General features: G+C 41.3%; 1 protein-coding gene across 5 annotated transcripts in view; it reads left to right on the plus strand.

Annotated features, from left to right (window-relative positions):
• LOC144532418 (calcium-activated potassium channel subunit alpha-1a) overlaps positions 1-17136 on the plus strand; it is a 135386-nt gene that overhangs the window by 29339 nt on the left and 88911 nt on the right. For all 5 annotated transcript variants that reach the window (XM_078273147.1, XM_078273148.1, XM_078273144.1 and 2 more), the window contains exon 2: positions 4342-4488. In XM_078273147.1, the coding sequence (XP_078129273.1) occupies positions 4342-4488 (147 nt within the window). The remainder of the gene's footprint in view (positions 1-4341; positions 4489-17136) is intronic.

Genomic DNA, 17136 nt, shown 5'->3' on the forward strand with positions numbered 1-17136 from the left:
TCTTGAAATAGGAGGAGTTGAACTACATACCTTTGAACTACATACCTTTTTTAATAGAAATTTTAACAGGCGTCACATCAACACCTTCCACATTAATGACCGATAGTGTGTAGTTTGCAAAATGTTTTTATGTACTCTAAAAGAGTGCTGTGTTGCATTTCTCATATCACATTTGTATTTTTATTAATTTAGAAGTCGAATTCCTGCATGCTGCCAGCACTAATTTATTTGTTCATTGAAAAATATGAATGCACATCTGTAACAACAATAAAAAAATGAGTAAAATCACCAGAACCTGAGACAATTACACCATCATTTCTGTTCATACTGGACAGGCAAAAGAGAGGTTAAAAAGGACATTAGGACATTAGTAGATCAAACAAGAACCAGTGCAAGTATACTATTCAAACTAGAAATCATTTTCATACTCTACATCTTAAAGGTATAATACTTTAAGATGTTGATTTCAGTCCTGGTTGATTTGGCTATACCAGTGGTGGTTATTGGTAGTAACAGCAAGTGTGGTTTAATTCTACAGCAAACATGCCTTAAGTGTATCTGTACCTTGTCATTGCTAATATCATTGACAAATGCATTGCATTTCACTGCTTCACAATACCGTGTTCGGTCAAACACTTTTAATGTGAACTTGCAGCAGCAGGAAATGTTTGGTTTGCATTAGCAGTCACTTGGTACAGCTTTGAAATGGCTGTGGAAGACTGAACATGCTGATATCAATGAGATAAAATAAAACAGTAATGCTGAATTACATAAATGCATCATTTCCTGCGAATCTCTCGTGTGTTGATAGGAAATTTGAATCCAGCTCGGGAATGGCAGACTTCGCCACTAACAATCAAAAACACTGTATAGAGAATCAATTACAGAATGTAAAAACATTGAATGGCCATTACTAAAACAATCCTGACCATAACTAGTATAAAATGGGTTGATTTTTTAAAAATATTAAGGATTGTTTTTCAAAGACAAAAATTAAACATAGAACTGACACGGTTTCGGAGTTTACTGCCTTTTTCTTATGATTTAAAGGACAAATCCGGCGTAAAATGAACCTAGGGGTTAATAACACATGTGTACCGAGTCGACCGTTCTCTGGGATATGTTGTCATGCTAATCGAATGTGACCATTTTTAGTGCAAACTGCACAAAAAAAGAAATCGCTATTACTATACCACTAACAAGCCTCAAAATAGCACCACACTTCCACGGTAGCATAATGAGGGTCCCTACATGTAAACCGAAGCATTGAGAACTTTGTAAGTGTACAGACAGTTTATAAAGACAGTACCGTCCACGAGCAGTCAAATGCCGAACGCTGTGCTTGTTACTAGTTACTGGTTACACGGCGTTCGTCGTTTTATTAAGAAATCCTTGCTTCCTTCGTCATACAATTTTGAGTTTGGTTAAACACGTTTACTAAACCCTGCTTCTGTCTCTCTCTCTCACTCTCTCGCTCTCTGTCTGAGCCTGACTTTATCTCTCTCAGTTTGACATCATAGGTGTGTATATATAGCCAGCAGATGGATTCTCCCGTGGCAGGCTGCTTCAGTGCTTCTCTCTCCCTCGGCTCAGGCCCACCGTCGGCCACTCAAATGAACTAGAAGCAATTCCTTGTTTACACTGTCTCTTCTGATCTGCCCAACCATCAGTTTGTGACTGCATCCATTATTCATGTGTTCCCCTCCACCACACACACACACACACACACACACACACACACACACACACACACACACACACACACACACACACACACACACACACACAGTAAAACATTACTGCTACTCAATGTGTTATTGCCTCCATGTTCAAGGGTGTACCCGTGAGAATTGCTATTCCCATTTCAACCTGGCATCCTTGGGGGTCTAGACACAGAGTGTACATTATACATGAAATCTTCTTTATGTCTTGAAATCCTTGTACAGTCCATGTCTAACTATGCAGTAGTCTGTCTTTTAAAAAAACTAATTCATGAAGACATTGTTTGGTGTTTCCATGATGTGATGTAGCACTAGCAAACCTGTCAGTCAGTTAGCAGTATTTACCCCAAAATTGTTGTGACAGGACTAATGTCTGAAGGCGTAATTTGGAGTACACAGTAGCAAGGAGAGCTAGGAATAGGTACAGCTTCTGTGAGACGTGACTTTTGTGTGATGTGTTCCTACTGCGGTGTGAAGTGTGAAGTTGATAGGTGCCTCTAGCTAAGAAGTAACTGCTGAGCACAGACTAGCACATACTATGCCACGACAACATGCCTGGAGTGCTATTGAGCAGGCACACAGCCAATCAGAGTGAAACCTTAGACATCCCTCTGCACTGTCACCCGCATGCATACACACTTTGAGTATTAGCAGCATGTGATGGCGAAACACATGCTGGCTATGTAGTCAAGAGAGTACTAAAGAAGTATGGACCAGGGGTGGTGAGTGGTTGGGAGTTTAAGAGAAGACAGAATCTTAAGCATGCAGCCTGCGTATTAAGTTAGACATACAGTATTTAACTATTTACAGCTGACCATATTCTCCAGCTTTCAGGCTACACAATCTCATAAAGTTTTGTGAAATTAGCCTGAACATTGACATGTAGATGTTGTTTACATAAGCGTTTTGAGCACAACTCAACTCACAACATATTGATTGCAACTGGATCGTGTGGCAATCTTAAAATATGTGATTTTTTTTTTCTCAAATAGAAAAAAATTAAAAAAAAATTGAATAGTTATGATTTGGAAATACATTTCTTAAAGTTAAGATTGCTTCCAGTTAATGACAGCTGCCATTTATAATCGGGCATGGATTTTGTGTGACTTTTAAAGACAAAACTGAATACTTCATGATAGGTACTTTAAAGGTTTGTGAGTCTCCTAACACTAAGCTATTTAACAAGTATAAAAAGCCTAACTGAATTATCTACCTCAGTACTGAGTGGCCCGACTGCAAGAGCAGATAATGATCTTATGACTAAGTCATGCTTTTTTAGGGCCAGTTTATTGGCATTGCTATGGGGTTGGAATCAAATTAGGAAGATGGCAGCTGTGTCAATGCCATATCATTATGAAATCTAATTTGACCAGACAATCCTCTTGAAATGGACAGAGCACTCGCTTGGGCTCATCTATTATAGCACTGCTCTTCAGCCCTGCAAAAATACTCAAGTTGCAATCTGGTTTGTTTTTATTTTGCATGTGGGCACATACAGTATTGGTCACCCCAGTGGCTGGTTGGCCTTTGGTTGTGTACTCTTCCTGGAACTACTCTTTGTAACGTTGTCATTTTTGAATGTTATGGGTTCATCCAAACAAACTGTAGCAATGTGACATGTACAGTAACAGGGAAACAAATTTCAGTTGGTTGACATAGCACATAATCTGCTTTGATGGCTACTTGTCGTATGTCACTGTGAGGAGGGACATTGTAAAATCCGTCCCAAGCGCTGCATGTGTACCCTGGTGAAATACGAGCCTGCCTCCTTGGAAAGGAGCCGCAATCAAGAAGGTTGAAAGTTATTGCAATTCCAGGGATTCTTTGTGGATGCCATTTGCTGGGCTTAATCACATGGTTTTCTGAGGCTAGCGGTGACAAATATAAACCTTCACTTTGTGTCTTTGTGCATGTAATTTGTATGATTTTGTTGCCCTAAAGGCTGTAAAATAGAGGGAAATCTACTCATTCTCCTTTTATGCCAGAAGGACAGGGAAGTTGAGTACCTGCTCTTGTCAAATCAGGAGTGAGTGAGTGGCTGGAAAGGAACAGCTGTTTGTGCCAAGCAATGCATGTCAATGAACTGCCATGCAACTCTGCTCACTCAGTCGGACACAAAAAGGAACGTTGAAAGGCCTGCATGAGAACAGTTTTACTCTCTTAACCCTGTGGAACAATTAACTTAAAGAGCCAAATTCACAAAATGGGGAGAGGGAATCCACGTTCTGTCATTATATAACATAACGACACTCAAATAATTTAAACACACAGATTTAACATATAACAGATGGATGCCATCATGGCGGGATGGCTGCAATCAGTCATCAAGTCATTTTTTGACCTCAGAGGTTGTCATGAATGTGGATGTGCATGAGCTCAGGAGTATTGAAGCCTTAGCCTTCCACTTAAGAGGATATTGTTTTACAGTAAAGGCTGATACCAGTAATTTGTTTGTTTGTTGATTATATTCAGCAAACGGTGGTTACGCACTAAAGTTTTAAATGCCCCTTCAAGTTTGTGCCTTTTTATTTCTCCCCTGTATATTCTCCGTGTCCCTAAAGCAGGCCATCTTCCTGTTTTCTATCTTTAATATGCTCACACAAATTTGTTTTTATTCCAGGAGGCTCAGAAGGTGATCAATCCGGCAGCAGACAAACCAAAGGATGAGAAGGAGGAGGTCCCAATCAGCGAGGTGGGATGGATGACTTCAGTCAAAGACTGGGCTGGTGTCATGATCTCCGCTCAGACAATCACTGGCAGAGTTCTGGTAAGTTTTCCATCTTTTAGTGGATATAAATATCTCAACCCCCAAATCCAGACGCAAATCCTTTAGCACTTTTTTGACACTATTTGCCCAACCCACAATTAGTAAAGTGCAGCAGTTTGATCTTTCCTCAGGCAAATGGGCTGCAACTGGTTTTCACACCCAAGTTGGCTCTTAGATTAATCCACTGTATAATCCATTGCCATGTACACATTTACTCACCTGTTTTATACAGGTCCCACTGGAGACATACTGTAGGGCCATTAATTTGATCCCCACAGAAGCTAGCAGATGCTCAGTCCTCACTGAATCTCAGTCAGCTATTTGGCTGGCACTGTCCAGCCTTCTTTCTGCTGCAATGGCCTATGCCCGGCACGTTGTAACTCACTCTGCTGTGCCTCAGCCAGCTGAACTGATGAATGTGTGTGTATTTGTGTGTGTGTGTGTGTGTGTGTGTGTGTGTGTGTGTGTGTGTGTGTGTGTGTGTGTGTGTGTGTGTGTGTGTTTGCACACATGCTTTTGTGTATGTGATGGGGAGATTTATTTGTTGAGTACGAGAGGTAGCATGGTGTTTGTGCAATAGGTAAGAGGCTGTCACTGTGGCTTTTTTCTTTGTACAATTTACAGTCCCTCTCCCCTGCTGACCCTCCTTTCTTTAGCTTCATCCCTCACTCTGCCGCCAGAATCTTTCCTGAGCTCTACAACTCTTTGCAAAATCCTGATGTATCTGCAACGGTCTAACTCATATATATGATGCTGGGCTTATATTCAGCCTGTTCCCATATTGCTTGAGTTTTCAACTTTAATAATTTAGTTAATTCTGTCCATTGATGGTGACAAAGAAAATTGTCTCAGGAATAGAAAAAGCTACTTACCTACCTACCTACCTACCAAGGATTCATATTCCAAAAGCACTGCTTGTAGTAAGGACACAGTTTGAGACTGTACAACACATTGTGAACATACGATACAATCTCAAAAGTCAAGGAGTCAGGAGAGAGAGAGAGAGAGATGGATCCAAATTAAAATACCAACACTGTCATTGTTAATGTTTGCTGGAATGTGGCAGTACTTTCTTCACGCCTGTTGAGAATAGCTGGGAGTTGAGGATTCAGACTTTCATGGTGTAGAAGATGACGAATCCTGAAGGGTCAATTTACAAAATTAGCCTCTCTTTCATCACTTCCCCACTCACACACTCCGCTGGCATGGACATAGCTCCCTCTCGCTTTCATCCTCTGCTCTGACTGAGCGCTCCCAATCTGCCCTGTGTGTGTGTGTGTGTGTGTGTGTGTGTGTGTGTGAGATCGAATTGATTCCTGAATTAAAGCTACAGAAACAATGTATGTAATCCCATATCGTCCAACAAAAACAGTGAGAATCATAACCTATGAATGTAGATATTCGCCCTATCTCTCTGTGCAGTAGATTTGCACGGCATGGTGGGTACAGAAATAGGTCAGTCCTGCCATCTTTCTTAATGGAATCTTGGGTGGCAACCAGGGACCATCTGTTCACATGGTCTGCTCCCTAAACCCTGTGGTCATCCCTCTGCCTACCCATCCACCAACACACCGCATGGCACTCTGGATATTGACCCCTGTCATCTGCAAATTCAACACATCTGTCTATCTCTGCAGTAGAGTAACATGCATTCTAACAGTGATTGTAACAAATCCAGCACAATCCAGATTCTACAGTAGAACCTCTGACCGGAAGCTCTTTGTTTGTACTCTTTCTCTCTTTGTACACCTTTGCCTGAGATTACCGCTCTCTTATCTCATTTTCACTATTTTCTAGTTTATATGTGTAAGGACAGTTGCTTACTGTGTGTGTGTGTGTGTGTGTGTGTGTGTGTGTGTGTATGTGTATGTGTGTGTGTGTGTGTGTGTGTGTGTGTGTGTGTGTGTGTGTAACAGAGTTGAGAGAGAGCAAGAGAGAGCAAAGAAACATAGAGACAAACACACCAACAAAGGGACAGACAGGCAGATGGAGAGTGAAACAGAGACTGGTTGTGAGAGTCGGTGAATAGTAAGGCACTGTTTGCTTGAAAGGGGTTTCTAGGCATAGAGATATCCTGGTGTATCACCTACTGTGATTTGTTCTACTTCTGGTGGGGCTGATAATTCTGCCAAGCAGGTTGTGTTTGCTTACCTGCTCAGTCTAATGATATGTAGCACAATATGTACAGTAGCCTTCTGATGAGCACTCTGTGTAGGTGAATGAGTACTGTATCTTATGTGGGTGGAATTTGTACATTTGTGGATGCATGTATGCTAGTATTTCTCCACATATACAGTACATGCATGACAGCTTGTGTATCTGTCTAAATGTGCTAAATTGCAATGAGTATCCGTATACACAGAACCTGGCTGGTAACTATGGCAACTGCTGTGTAGTGGCGCTCAGTCATCTGGCATTAGGGGGGTGCCGGGGCATAGCAGAGCAGAATCACACACACGCACACAGGTAGGTTTAAAGCTTGATACAGGGTTCATTCTATCCAGCTGAATGAGCCAAAGCCAAAGCAGATTGAGACAGATACCCTAAGGTAGGCAGAAAGGCAGAGCCCTCCATCCTCATTCATTAATTTGCCTTGATGACTTCACTGCCAGGGAAAGATCAAGTTTACCCCCAGGCTTATTGAATCACCAGACAAATCTAAATCCAACAGCTTGGCCCAGGAGTCCCCCATATTGTTTCCCCGTGCTGGGCCGAATCACCGGTGTGTAAAGAACAAGGCCTGTTTTGTTATTGGTGCCTAATATGTCTTTGCCAAACTACTTTGCTCTGATGAGAAAGGGATTAAATGAACACACATCCACCCACGCTGCATAACCATTAAGACCAGACATGTGCTGCATGAGAATCATTCTGGTCATTAGCGGCCCTGTTTTAAAGGAGTCCCATTGCTGAGCTATAGGCTGCGAGAGCAGAAAGCTATTACGGCTCATGACATTGCTCAGACCATGTAATAACCATAAACAAAGAGCAGCAGGTGCACACAGGCATGTGTGTGTGTGATAATGTATGTGTTCAATACATCTTTGTGCCTTATGTGGTTTCAAGAGACAAAGGTGCTGATAATACGTTGTTTCCTCAGACTGGTCGTATGTCAAAGTCCCCTGTCTTTGTGTCATCATACCCTCTGTAACCTACATGCATGAGCCCCTCAAACTACCATCAAACCTGGAGCCATATATCCAATTTCGATTAGGCTACGTGTCACCTTATGTGCCTTATAAAATACCGGGGGAAATGATTGATGTTAGCATGAGCCAGTGTTGCTCCTCTGTGTGACTCTTTAGCTTTTTGTATCACCTTTACAATATCAGCTTATCAAATATTTATCACCTCACTCACACATGACATGCCTCCAGTGTGGTTTTCAGTTGACACTAAGCTTGGGGTCAAAGAAAAAAACATGAGGGGTAATGAACATAAACATGATCACAACACAACCCTCTGCTGGTATCATAAAAAAGAGAAGAATTTAAAAACGGTTTTGTAAGAACTGTTTGGAAATTGATAGATATTGTAGGTGAAAAAGTCAGAAGGACCTATGCAGAGCAGGAAGCAAGTAAGCGACTAAGTGTCAGCTGCAGCTTTAAGAGGAAGTGTCTCTCAGAGGCCCACAAGACAGCTGTCCACACAAAGACACTGCATGTGGAACATAGGTGAATGGCAGAGCACCTCTGTTCTGACGGTGGATGGCTCATCGCTCTTCTGACAACCGTATCACCCCAGTTGCTTTGTAGAAAAACCTCATTAAGCACTCAAGGGCACAATGTCCGAGGAAATGACTAGTTGGAAATATGAGTTGTCGAAATTCTTGCGCTGCATTGCCACAGCATCTGATCTAATTGATTACTGCATTAAAGCTACAGTAACAACGTATGTAATCCCATAATGTCCAACAAAAACAGCGAGGATCATAACCTACGAATGTAGATATTCGCCCTATCTCTCTGTGCAGTAGATTTGCATGGCATGGTGGGTACAGAAATAGGTCAGTGTGTGTGTGTGTGTGTGTGTGTGTGTGTGTGTGTGTGTGTGTGTGTGTTGGCAGGAAAGGTGAGATTGTGCATACGTGGAAGGACACTGTGGGTATGTTCCATTGTGTTTCCAGGTGTCCTCCTCAAAAAATTCTCTCCGACCCACTGTGACTGCCTGCATGAAGAACAGCTGTCATTCACGGTGTTCTACTTTTCAGACTGGCATTGTTTATGTTAGTGCAATGTGTATCTACCCCTATGTATATGAAAATGTTTGTACAGACAGTTCTTTGGGCTTTCATAAGCATTTTTGTGTTTTTTTTTACAGCAGCCATTCAGTACTGCCAGAGTCTGTTTGCATCCCTGAGTTTACCCATGAACGCATGTGTGTGCGTCTGATGCGCGTTTGCTTGCGTATAGATAGAGTATGGTTCTCCGTGTGTGTGTGCGCGTGTGTGTGTGAGCATGCATGCATGTGTAAATGCATGTCTGTTTGCGTCTGCTTGGGCTGGCTAATTACGCTTTCTCGTCAAGTGTGTGGAACAAATGTATTGCTGTCATTAAACTTCTCAGCATGAATACAGCTGTCAACACAGCACCATCTCCAGCATCACACTTCTCTGTGACAATAGCTTCATCCCTTTGCATAAAGGTAACAGGCAGCATATGTCATATGCATTCAGTAGGATAAGACATCTTGCTCATTATATTGCATGATTGCAAGAGTCAGGATTTTACTACACGGTATTTTATCCATCCACGGGGAGCAGTATGTGTTACTGATGAATGAGGAAGCTGTACAACAAACACATCCACCCACACACGTACAGACACATATGCAAGTGCACTCTGAACTAAGACTTGGCAATGGTTGGTTGAAATCATCACAGCATTTATAGTATTTTTATATATCGATATACACATCATATGAATAATCAAATTGATGTTCAAAACAATTAAATATGTTCCACTGTTATGCAATACATGAGACAAAACTCTTTATGTATACAACAGAAATTTGTAAAACAATAACATCATACGGTCAACTTTTCATGAAATGATTGTGATGAATGTCAATACATAACCATATGGAATTATCAGCCAGTCCTTCCCTGGACACATGGACAGATATATGCACATACATGGACACAAACACACTCAGTTCCCATAGTGTCAGTCAGAAGTATCTGTCGAAGAAAGTGCCTGTCATGTTGACGTGAGAAATGAACAATCAATAGCCGCAGAGACCATCTCTCCATGAATCATCACACTCGCTTCACAACCCAATTTCTCTGTAAATTTATAGGAGTGGACACGGACAAATCTATACATTTTTCACCTACGTGTTCAGCATTCGTGACATGACACTTTGCTCTATCAGTGTGTTCCTCCATAATGAAACTCGATTTCTGAACCAGTGGGCTCATATTCCCTGAACTTAAACTCAGTGCCCTCTGAAACCTCCAGGCGGTCTCTTTGCCTCCCTCCCATTTTCCCCAGTTGTTGAATTTTAGCTAGCTGTACAGCTTATTCATTTTGTAATTTGCCATAATTTATTGATGGCAATGCAATTGGCATTGACTTAAATCCTCTGAATGGTGATGAATAGCTGTTTATGCTGGAGGGACCACGGGGGACAAGCACTGCAGCAGAGGGAGTGAGATGGAGTGAGCAGAAGGAGAGAGAAGGGTGTGGTCCCGGCCAAAGTCTTATACTGATGACTATACATGCATGTAGGAGTGCAGTAATCCACAAAAATTAGGCATTAGTGAAAATGTTTTGTAGAGCATGAATTATATCTTTCAAAATATGAAATAAAAGTATTAATTCAGGATGACTGATTTAGTCAGTGTTTGTCTTTTAGCCTCCCTTGTGGCATGGCTCCAGGGAAAACAATGCTGGTCTGTCGGCCTTTCTGTCGGTCCACCACTTTGGTCCAGACTGAAATATCTCAACAGCTATTGGATGGATTGCCATGCAATTCAGACATTCCACAGTAATAACTTTGATGATCCCCTGACTCTTCCTCTAGCTTTGCAAGGGATTTATGACCAAATACCTGCAAAACTAATGACATTCCTATCAGCCTCGGCTGTACTTCATGTTTAGTGCTAGTAAACAGATGTTACCATGCTGACATGCTAAACTAAAATGGTGAATATACTGTAGTAATCCTAATACATGCTACCGTCAGCATTTTAGCATTGTCATTGTGAGCATGATGGGAGCGTGATTAAGATGGGCATTTAGCTCAAAGCAACGCTTTGCCTAAGTACAGCCTTGTAGCATGGCTGTTGACTTTTAGTCTTGTTATAAAAGGTATTATATATTTAGGTAAATGTTGCTTTGTTTTAATTTAAGCTTCATTCTGGTGGTTAGAGCAAACTAGAAAAATACCTGAAACTTTAGCCTTTATGTGTTTAAGACAGTTAAGTTACAAGTGCACATTTAGAATTCCTACAGCTTAGTAGTGAAAGTTATGTTATTTTTCTTGGTATTTTAAGAGATATTATAGTTAAGTGATTATGTTAAGTGTATGAAAAGTATGAGTACATGTGTATGTTCGTTTATGTAATGATAAATGTCTGTTTGTATGTTTTTATTGGTTTTGGTCTTTGATTTACTGCTACATGTCACTGGATTTAGTGGTTCAGCTGTGTGAAGGCAGCCCTGCTGGCTTGCTTTTTCTGGGCTGCTGCCACATAAGAAACATAAGTCGTGCACTGAGCGCTGGAGGAGTGAAGAGGCAGGAGTAGGAGGGGATGAGAGGGAAAGCAGGGTGTCATAGGAGGAAAGACGAGCAACAGGGAGCCCTGCCATCAAGCTGCATCGTTTCAACTTGTAGAAATGTACACACTGCTTTCTCACTTTGCAAGCAGACAGTGCTGCACATCTGAGCATGCATGTTTAAATACAGGCACAACGTACAGTATTATATTATCCAGAAAACAGTCCACTTCAAATTATGTCACGTAAGTATAGAAGAAGAGTGCTGAGTGTGTGAAACAATGACAGCTACAGCTAGAGTTCCTTCACCAGATAAACCAGAAAAGAAAGAGAGAAAGATTAATTTGTATGTGAAATATGCACCAGGGCTAAAGGAAGTAGTTTGTATCACCTAATGGATTACAGTACACCGTTCACACCATAGTGTAGTTATAGTTTAATTTCTTCCTTTGCTTCATTGGATTGATCAGCATCCCACTGCTTTTGAATTTGCAGCACACTAGGGAGAGTTTTACAACTCTGAAATGGTTGGTCTCACTTTGTCTTCATGAATGATTTTCCCCTGCAGCCCTGCTTTAGGCCTGTCATAACTCTGAGCCATTCTGCGGGATGACTCATCATTGCCTGTTCTTTTTTTCGCCTATCTATTAAGCTATCCATTTGCCACCTGGGCCTCTATTGCTAAAGAGCCAGTGACCTACACCCGTCTTCTTTCACTGCAGCCCCCGTGCCCTTGTCTGTCACACCCTCTCTCAAACCGTTTTGCAGAGGAAAAAGTTCAAAAGAATAGACATTCACTTCTCTTTATTACATCAAAGTCACCTGTGACTTACAAGGCAATGTGTCTGAGACACTGTGGCGACAGTACATGTTAATTTGTTTCCTTTAATCTGGGCGAAGAGATACGACTGCACATTCATTCTAAAAAATACTCACAAATGAAATGATGCCTCTGTAACTAAAATGATTTAATAAAAAGTTCAAGTGTTTGTATTTCATAATTTGTTACATATATTGTTTGTCTGGTGGCATTTCCCGTGGAGTGTGTCGTAAACAAATCCAAAATCACTTAGTTAATTGCAACTAACCCACCGTAGCTTTTAAAAATTCGTCCATGCTAAAATATTGCCTTCCTTGAATCTCGGCAAAGTGACTGCAGTAATGATATTCTGTTTACTTTTTACAATATGATTATTTATGCTTTGCTGAAACCTCAGGCTCAGGAGTGAAATGAGATTACACTTAGAGTCACATTAGAATGCAGGACAGAGACAGACAGACAGACAGACAGACTGACAGACAGTTTGAGGCATACAGTCACTGAGCAATCAGTCAACAGGCAAATAGGCAAATGGACAGGCAGAAAATTGTGTGCAGACAGAGAGAGACCTAAGTCGGCAGTTACGGAGGATGCATGTTTGTCATTTGGAGCCCCCTGTCACTTCAAAGAAAGCCCTTTCCCCATCTCATTTTTGTCACGGCTGCCTGGTATGGTCTCGGGGAGGAGTGCTGAGGGACTCAGTGCCTCTGGGATGACGCACACCTAATGGATCCGAGCTTGCAGCATCAGATTGATCCAACCGCATCTAACACCGCTGTCACTGCCAGGCACATTTCTTAAAGCTTTCCAAAAATAGGATTAGGGACAGAGGACATTACCAAGATTAGCTAAGAAAGAAAATCCATTTGGTTGCAATACTGCTGATTAAACAGGAGTTTTATTTTATATTTTCCTATAGACGCAGAAGTGCATTATTGTAGAGCAAAAGAAGGGCAACCTCCGTTTTTATACTTTATTTGGTAATGAAAGGGAAATTAGTTGACGATTACATTCAGTATGTTTGCTTGCTCTTAAGTAATCAGGTTACAGTTTGCTTACTACAGTAAGCTGATTTCTTAACTGTCATATAAATGAGTGCCTGGAAACCTGGGAAAGTACCAGTGGAGCGGGTTCATGGAGGGAAAGGTAATTACCCAGTGACGCAACCTCATATTTGGTAGCTTCCAGAGGTCTAAATAAGTTGGTTTCCACTAATGTCTCATCCTTGTCTACAAACACATCTTGTCCTACACCTTGGCTACCTGAATGAACTAACATCTGCCCTTAAGAAGTGCACTGCTAATGTCTAGCTACTTACCTGCAGCACATTGAGCACCTAACAGTGTGCAAATATCAAAATAGATAACTAAATCAAGTGGTCCTTATTCCACAATAACTGCTAACAAAATGCTGCCTGTCCAGGGCTTGTAACCTAGCTTTACATTGTGCCTCAGCGCCCTTGCTTTCTCAGCTGTCAGATTGTGCACCAGCTCACCCACTCACAGGCTTGAAGGCTAAAGGATCATTGCTCACATATCCCCAAATACCTTTATTTCCTCCTCAACATGATTTCAGACTGCAAAAGGGGAAGACTAATTATGATTTTAGTTGGCGGTTCCATAGTAGGCTACAAGCAAATGATAAATGAACATCTGCAACTGAATGATAGTAAATTAACCTGGAGGTTCCTGGAGAAAGAAACAAAATACCTCCCAGCTCCATACTGTAGGTGTTGCTCTCTAACTCACTTTGTGCTCCGAGCTCCCTGGAGTGGGCTGAGCATTAAGTTTAATTTCCCAGTTGGGACTGATGAAGAATCAAATTTTTCTTGGTGCAGGCTTTATATGCTGCATGTCAATTGCTCTGTTGAGCAGGAACTGCCTCTTCTTCTGTCTCACCATCTATACATCAGCAGGTCTGAGTCACACAGTGAGAGTGTGTGGGAGTGAAAGGATCATTGGATATGGGGCTCACTGCATCCCTACCTTCGGTTAAAGGGTGGACAGGTTATTATTGCAGCAACATCAGTGGTTGAAGATAGATGATGATTGATGATTGAAGATAGGGGCAACAAAAAGCAACAGTCACATAAGGTTTTATATTGATGGTAAAAACTTCTCTACTGAGCTGTGCAGAGCCTCAGAAGGTGAATGATTGCCAGTTTTCAATGTGTAGGCATTGCTAGATGCTTCATATTGTGATGTTTTTTTGACCGTCCTATGACTCCTGTGACAGTATGAGGCCGGTCATAGATATGGTCTTGGGTACGTTCTGAATATGCTGTTGTCACTCGTGTCATGTTTGCGCTTCTAATTGCTTATCAGAGGAGTCAGCACAGTGGGGACCATCTGCTAAGCTAGGTTTCAGATCTGTTTACCCCCACTGGGATTCTGTTTCCTGGAATGGGGCGGCCATGCAGTGTCCCTAAAACACATCACCTCCACCAGCCCGCCGCTTACAGTTTCCATGAGATCATCAGGGGACATTCACAGGCGATTATTGTATGAGAGTGCAGGTGAAAGTGAGATATGGGGGGAAGGGAATGAGAAGAAATAAAAGCAAATACCAATTAGAATTGATCTTGATATAGATTTCAGCAGAGGCTTAAATGTATATTTGCAGTAGTTTGTTGCAATTTCAATATACTTGACTTGGTTTAATCATCTTGTGTTTAATCAGCTAACAATGTCTAGCTTGCTTGTGAGTAAATCAGAGGAGTGGAGACATGTTTTGGCTTAGTTACTGAAGTTCTTTCATATTAGGAGCTACTGCGAGGTGCTAATTAAATGGTTTGTAGGTCTGACTTTGCCTCTGGCCCTAAATTGCATCAGTATTGAGTTCAAAGCCTCAATGCATCAAAGAAGGAGCAGAAGCAGAACTCCTCTCCTCTCCTCTCCTCTCCTCTCCTCGGACAGCAGTGAAACACATAACACATACATTCATTTCTTATCAGTACATCCCACATGCCAGGACATAGCTATATTTGACTGCATGCACAAACGCAAGTGCGTGCATGAGTAATGTGTACCGTATGTAGGCTATATGAGTGCTTGTTTGCTCATTTTTATTATGTGTTACGCACATGGCTTCACAATCAAAGTGAAGGTAGGGACAGATTACCCTTCATGGTAAATCAATACTAATGTATAAAAGAATACATTGACAGCTGCAACCAGGCTGAAAATGACATGATTTGTTTATTCTATTTATTTGAATGTCTTCTGAAATAATCACATTGATTGATTTACAGCAAACCAGAAGCAGAGGGGAGCTCCACTATGGGGCTACTTAGATGAAGTAATGAAAGCATAAAACTCCTTCTGACAGAGGGGCTAAAAGGGCCGGACTGTTCTAGCCTCTGAGAACTGAATGATGTTTTTGTTTTGTGATCCCCTTTTATTACTTTGCTGCAGCTGTATTTGTCTCCCTGGCACATTGCATTCACAGTTATTCCCATAAGTGGCATATCACCGTGGCAACATCATATCTCTTATTCACAGGAATGAGCTTTGTGCCCCTGTCTGTCTCTCCACCATCCCTGGGTGCTTCTATACTTTGTATCCACTTTTTCAATGAGATTAAAGTGCCAGGCCACTCAAATTATAAATTACAGTGTTTTGGTTTTGTATTAAGGTGGCGGAAGATATCTCAGAGACAGATCACATTAAGTTCCAAGTACAACCAAAACTATCTGCATGAGAAATATGTTCTTGGTGATTTCAGACTGTCCATTAGTCGTTTCAGTAAAATCTGAATGTTCAAGTGTTAAACCCTTCTAGTCGTAGGAACTATCACTCGTCTGCCACGAGCAAAGGAGGAAACACAGTGTGACGTTAATATAGAGCCGAGCTATAAAGTCCACAGAGGGAGCAGGTCATGGTAGATGGGACTGGGTCAACAAAACAGACTTTAGACTTCCGACTTTAAAGGTCCAATGTGTAGGAATTTCTCCCATCTAGCATTGAGATCATATATCGCAATCAACTCTTTTGCACCACGCAGTTCAAAGTACGTATTACAGCTACGGTAGCCTTCACTCTTTTTTTCTGATGACGCCGGTCTTGCTCTTTTCAATATCCTTTTTCTTTTTCTGGGTGAAGAAGAAGACTCCTGTTCCTTAAATTTGGATTTTGAATATGTGTGGTCCTCCATGTTTCCTTCTTAAAACTTGCCGGGGCCGGGAAGCGACGATACCCATTAGCAGCATTAGCAGCACCTGTGAGTTTATCATGTGACAGCGAAAACGCAAAAGGCGGAGCAGTATGTCCTGTATGTCCCTTACTGGCTAACGTATTTCAAGATGGCTCATGAATATGGAGCGTCTACCCCAGTTCATGCGAATGCAAATGTAAAATTTCAAGCCAAAAGGAATACTTGGAATTGATGGTGGTGGTAAATATTCATGAAAAAGGACAAGTTTGTGAACGGGCAACACAGATTTTGAACGTTAAACACGTAAACACGTTACACACTGGACCTTTAACACAGGAGACTGCTGTTCCATTTCTAACCAACAGTCAGTGCTGGTTTCTTTTGACCATGACCAAGGTCCTTCCCTAACTGTAATCAAGTGGTTATTATTGTAATCATGACAATGAAGTTCTCCAGATCTTAGTAACAATTTTAACCCAAACCACAATGTTTCCCTAACCTTAACCAAGTAGTTTTTTTAACCAAATCACAATCTTTTCCTAAACCTAACCAGGTTGTTTTTGTGCCTAACCAAATCTTGACCACAGCATTGTCAGATCATAAAACAGTTTAATTTTTAAAATTACTATATCATCCGGTTGATAGAAGCTAAAATGTCTCTGGAGGACATGGACCAACAAGGTATTTGTCCTTTAATTTAAAGGACTTGGTTAATTTGTGTGTGCTTGAGATTGGAACAAGAACACTTGACTGTTCTTGAACCCTTTTGAAAGGTAACCTTTTGGAGTTTATCATTAAAAACTCAGAATCCGTCTAAATTATACTAAATCAACAGCGGCACAAACTAGATACAAATCTAAGGTAGTTTTTGCATGTATTTATTAGTATTTTATGTTTCTTCTGATATATAAATACTCCTGTTACAAAACTGTTGTCACAGTGACACTGGATTCTTAA

The sequence above is a fragment of the Sander vitreus genome, chromosome 17, assembly GCF_031162955.1.
Source record: "Sander vitreus isolate 19-12246 chromosome 17, sanVit1, whole genome shotgun sequence".
NCBI classification, from domain to species: domain Eukaryota; kingdom Metazoa; phylum Chordata; class Actinopteri; order Perciformes; family Percidae; genus Sander; species Sander vitreus.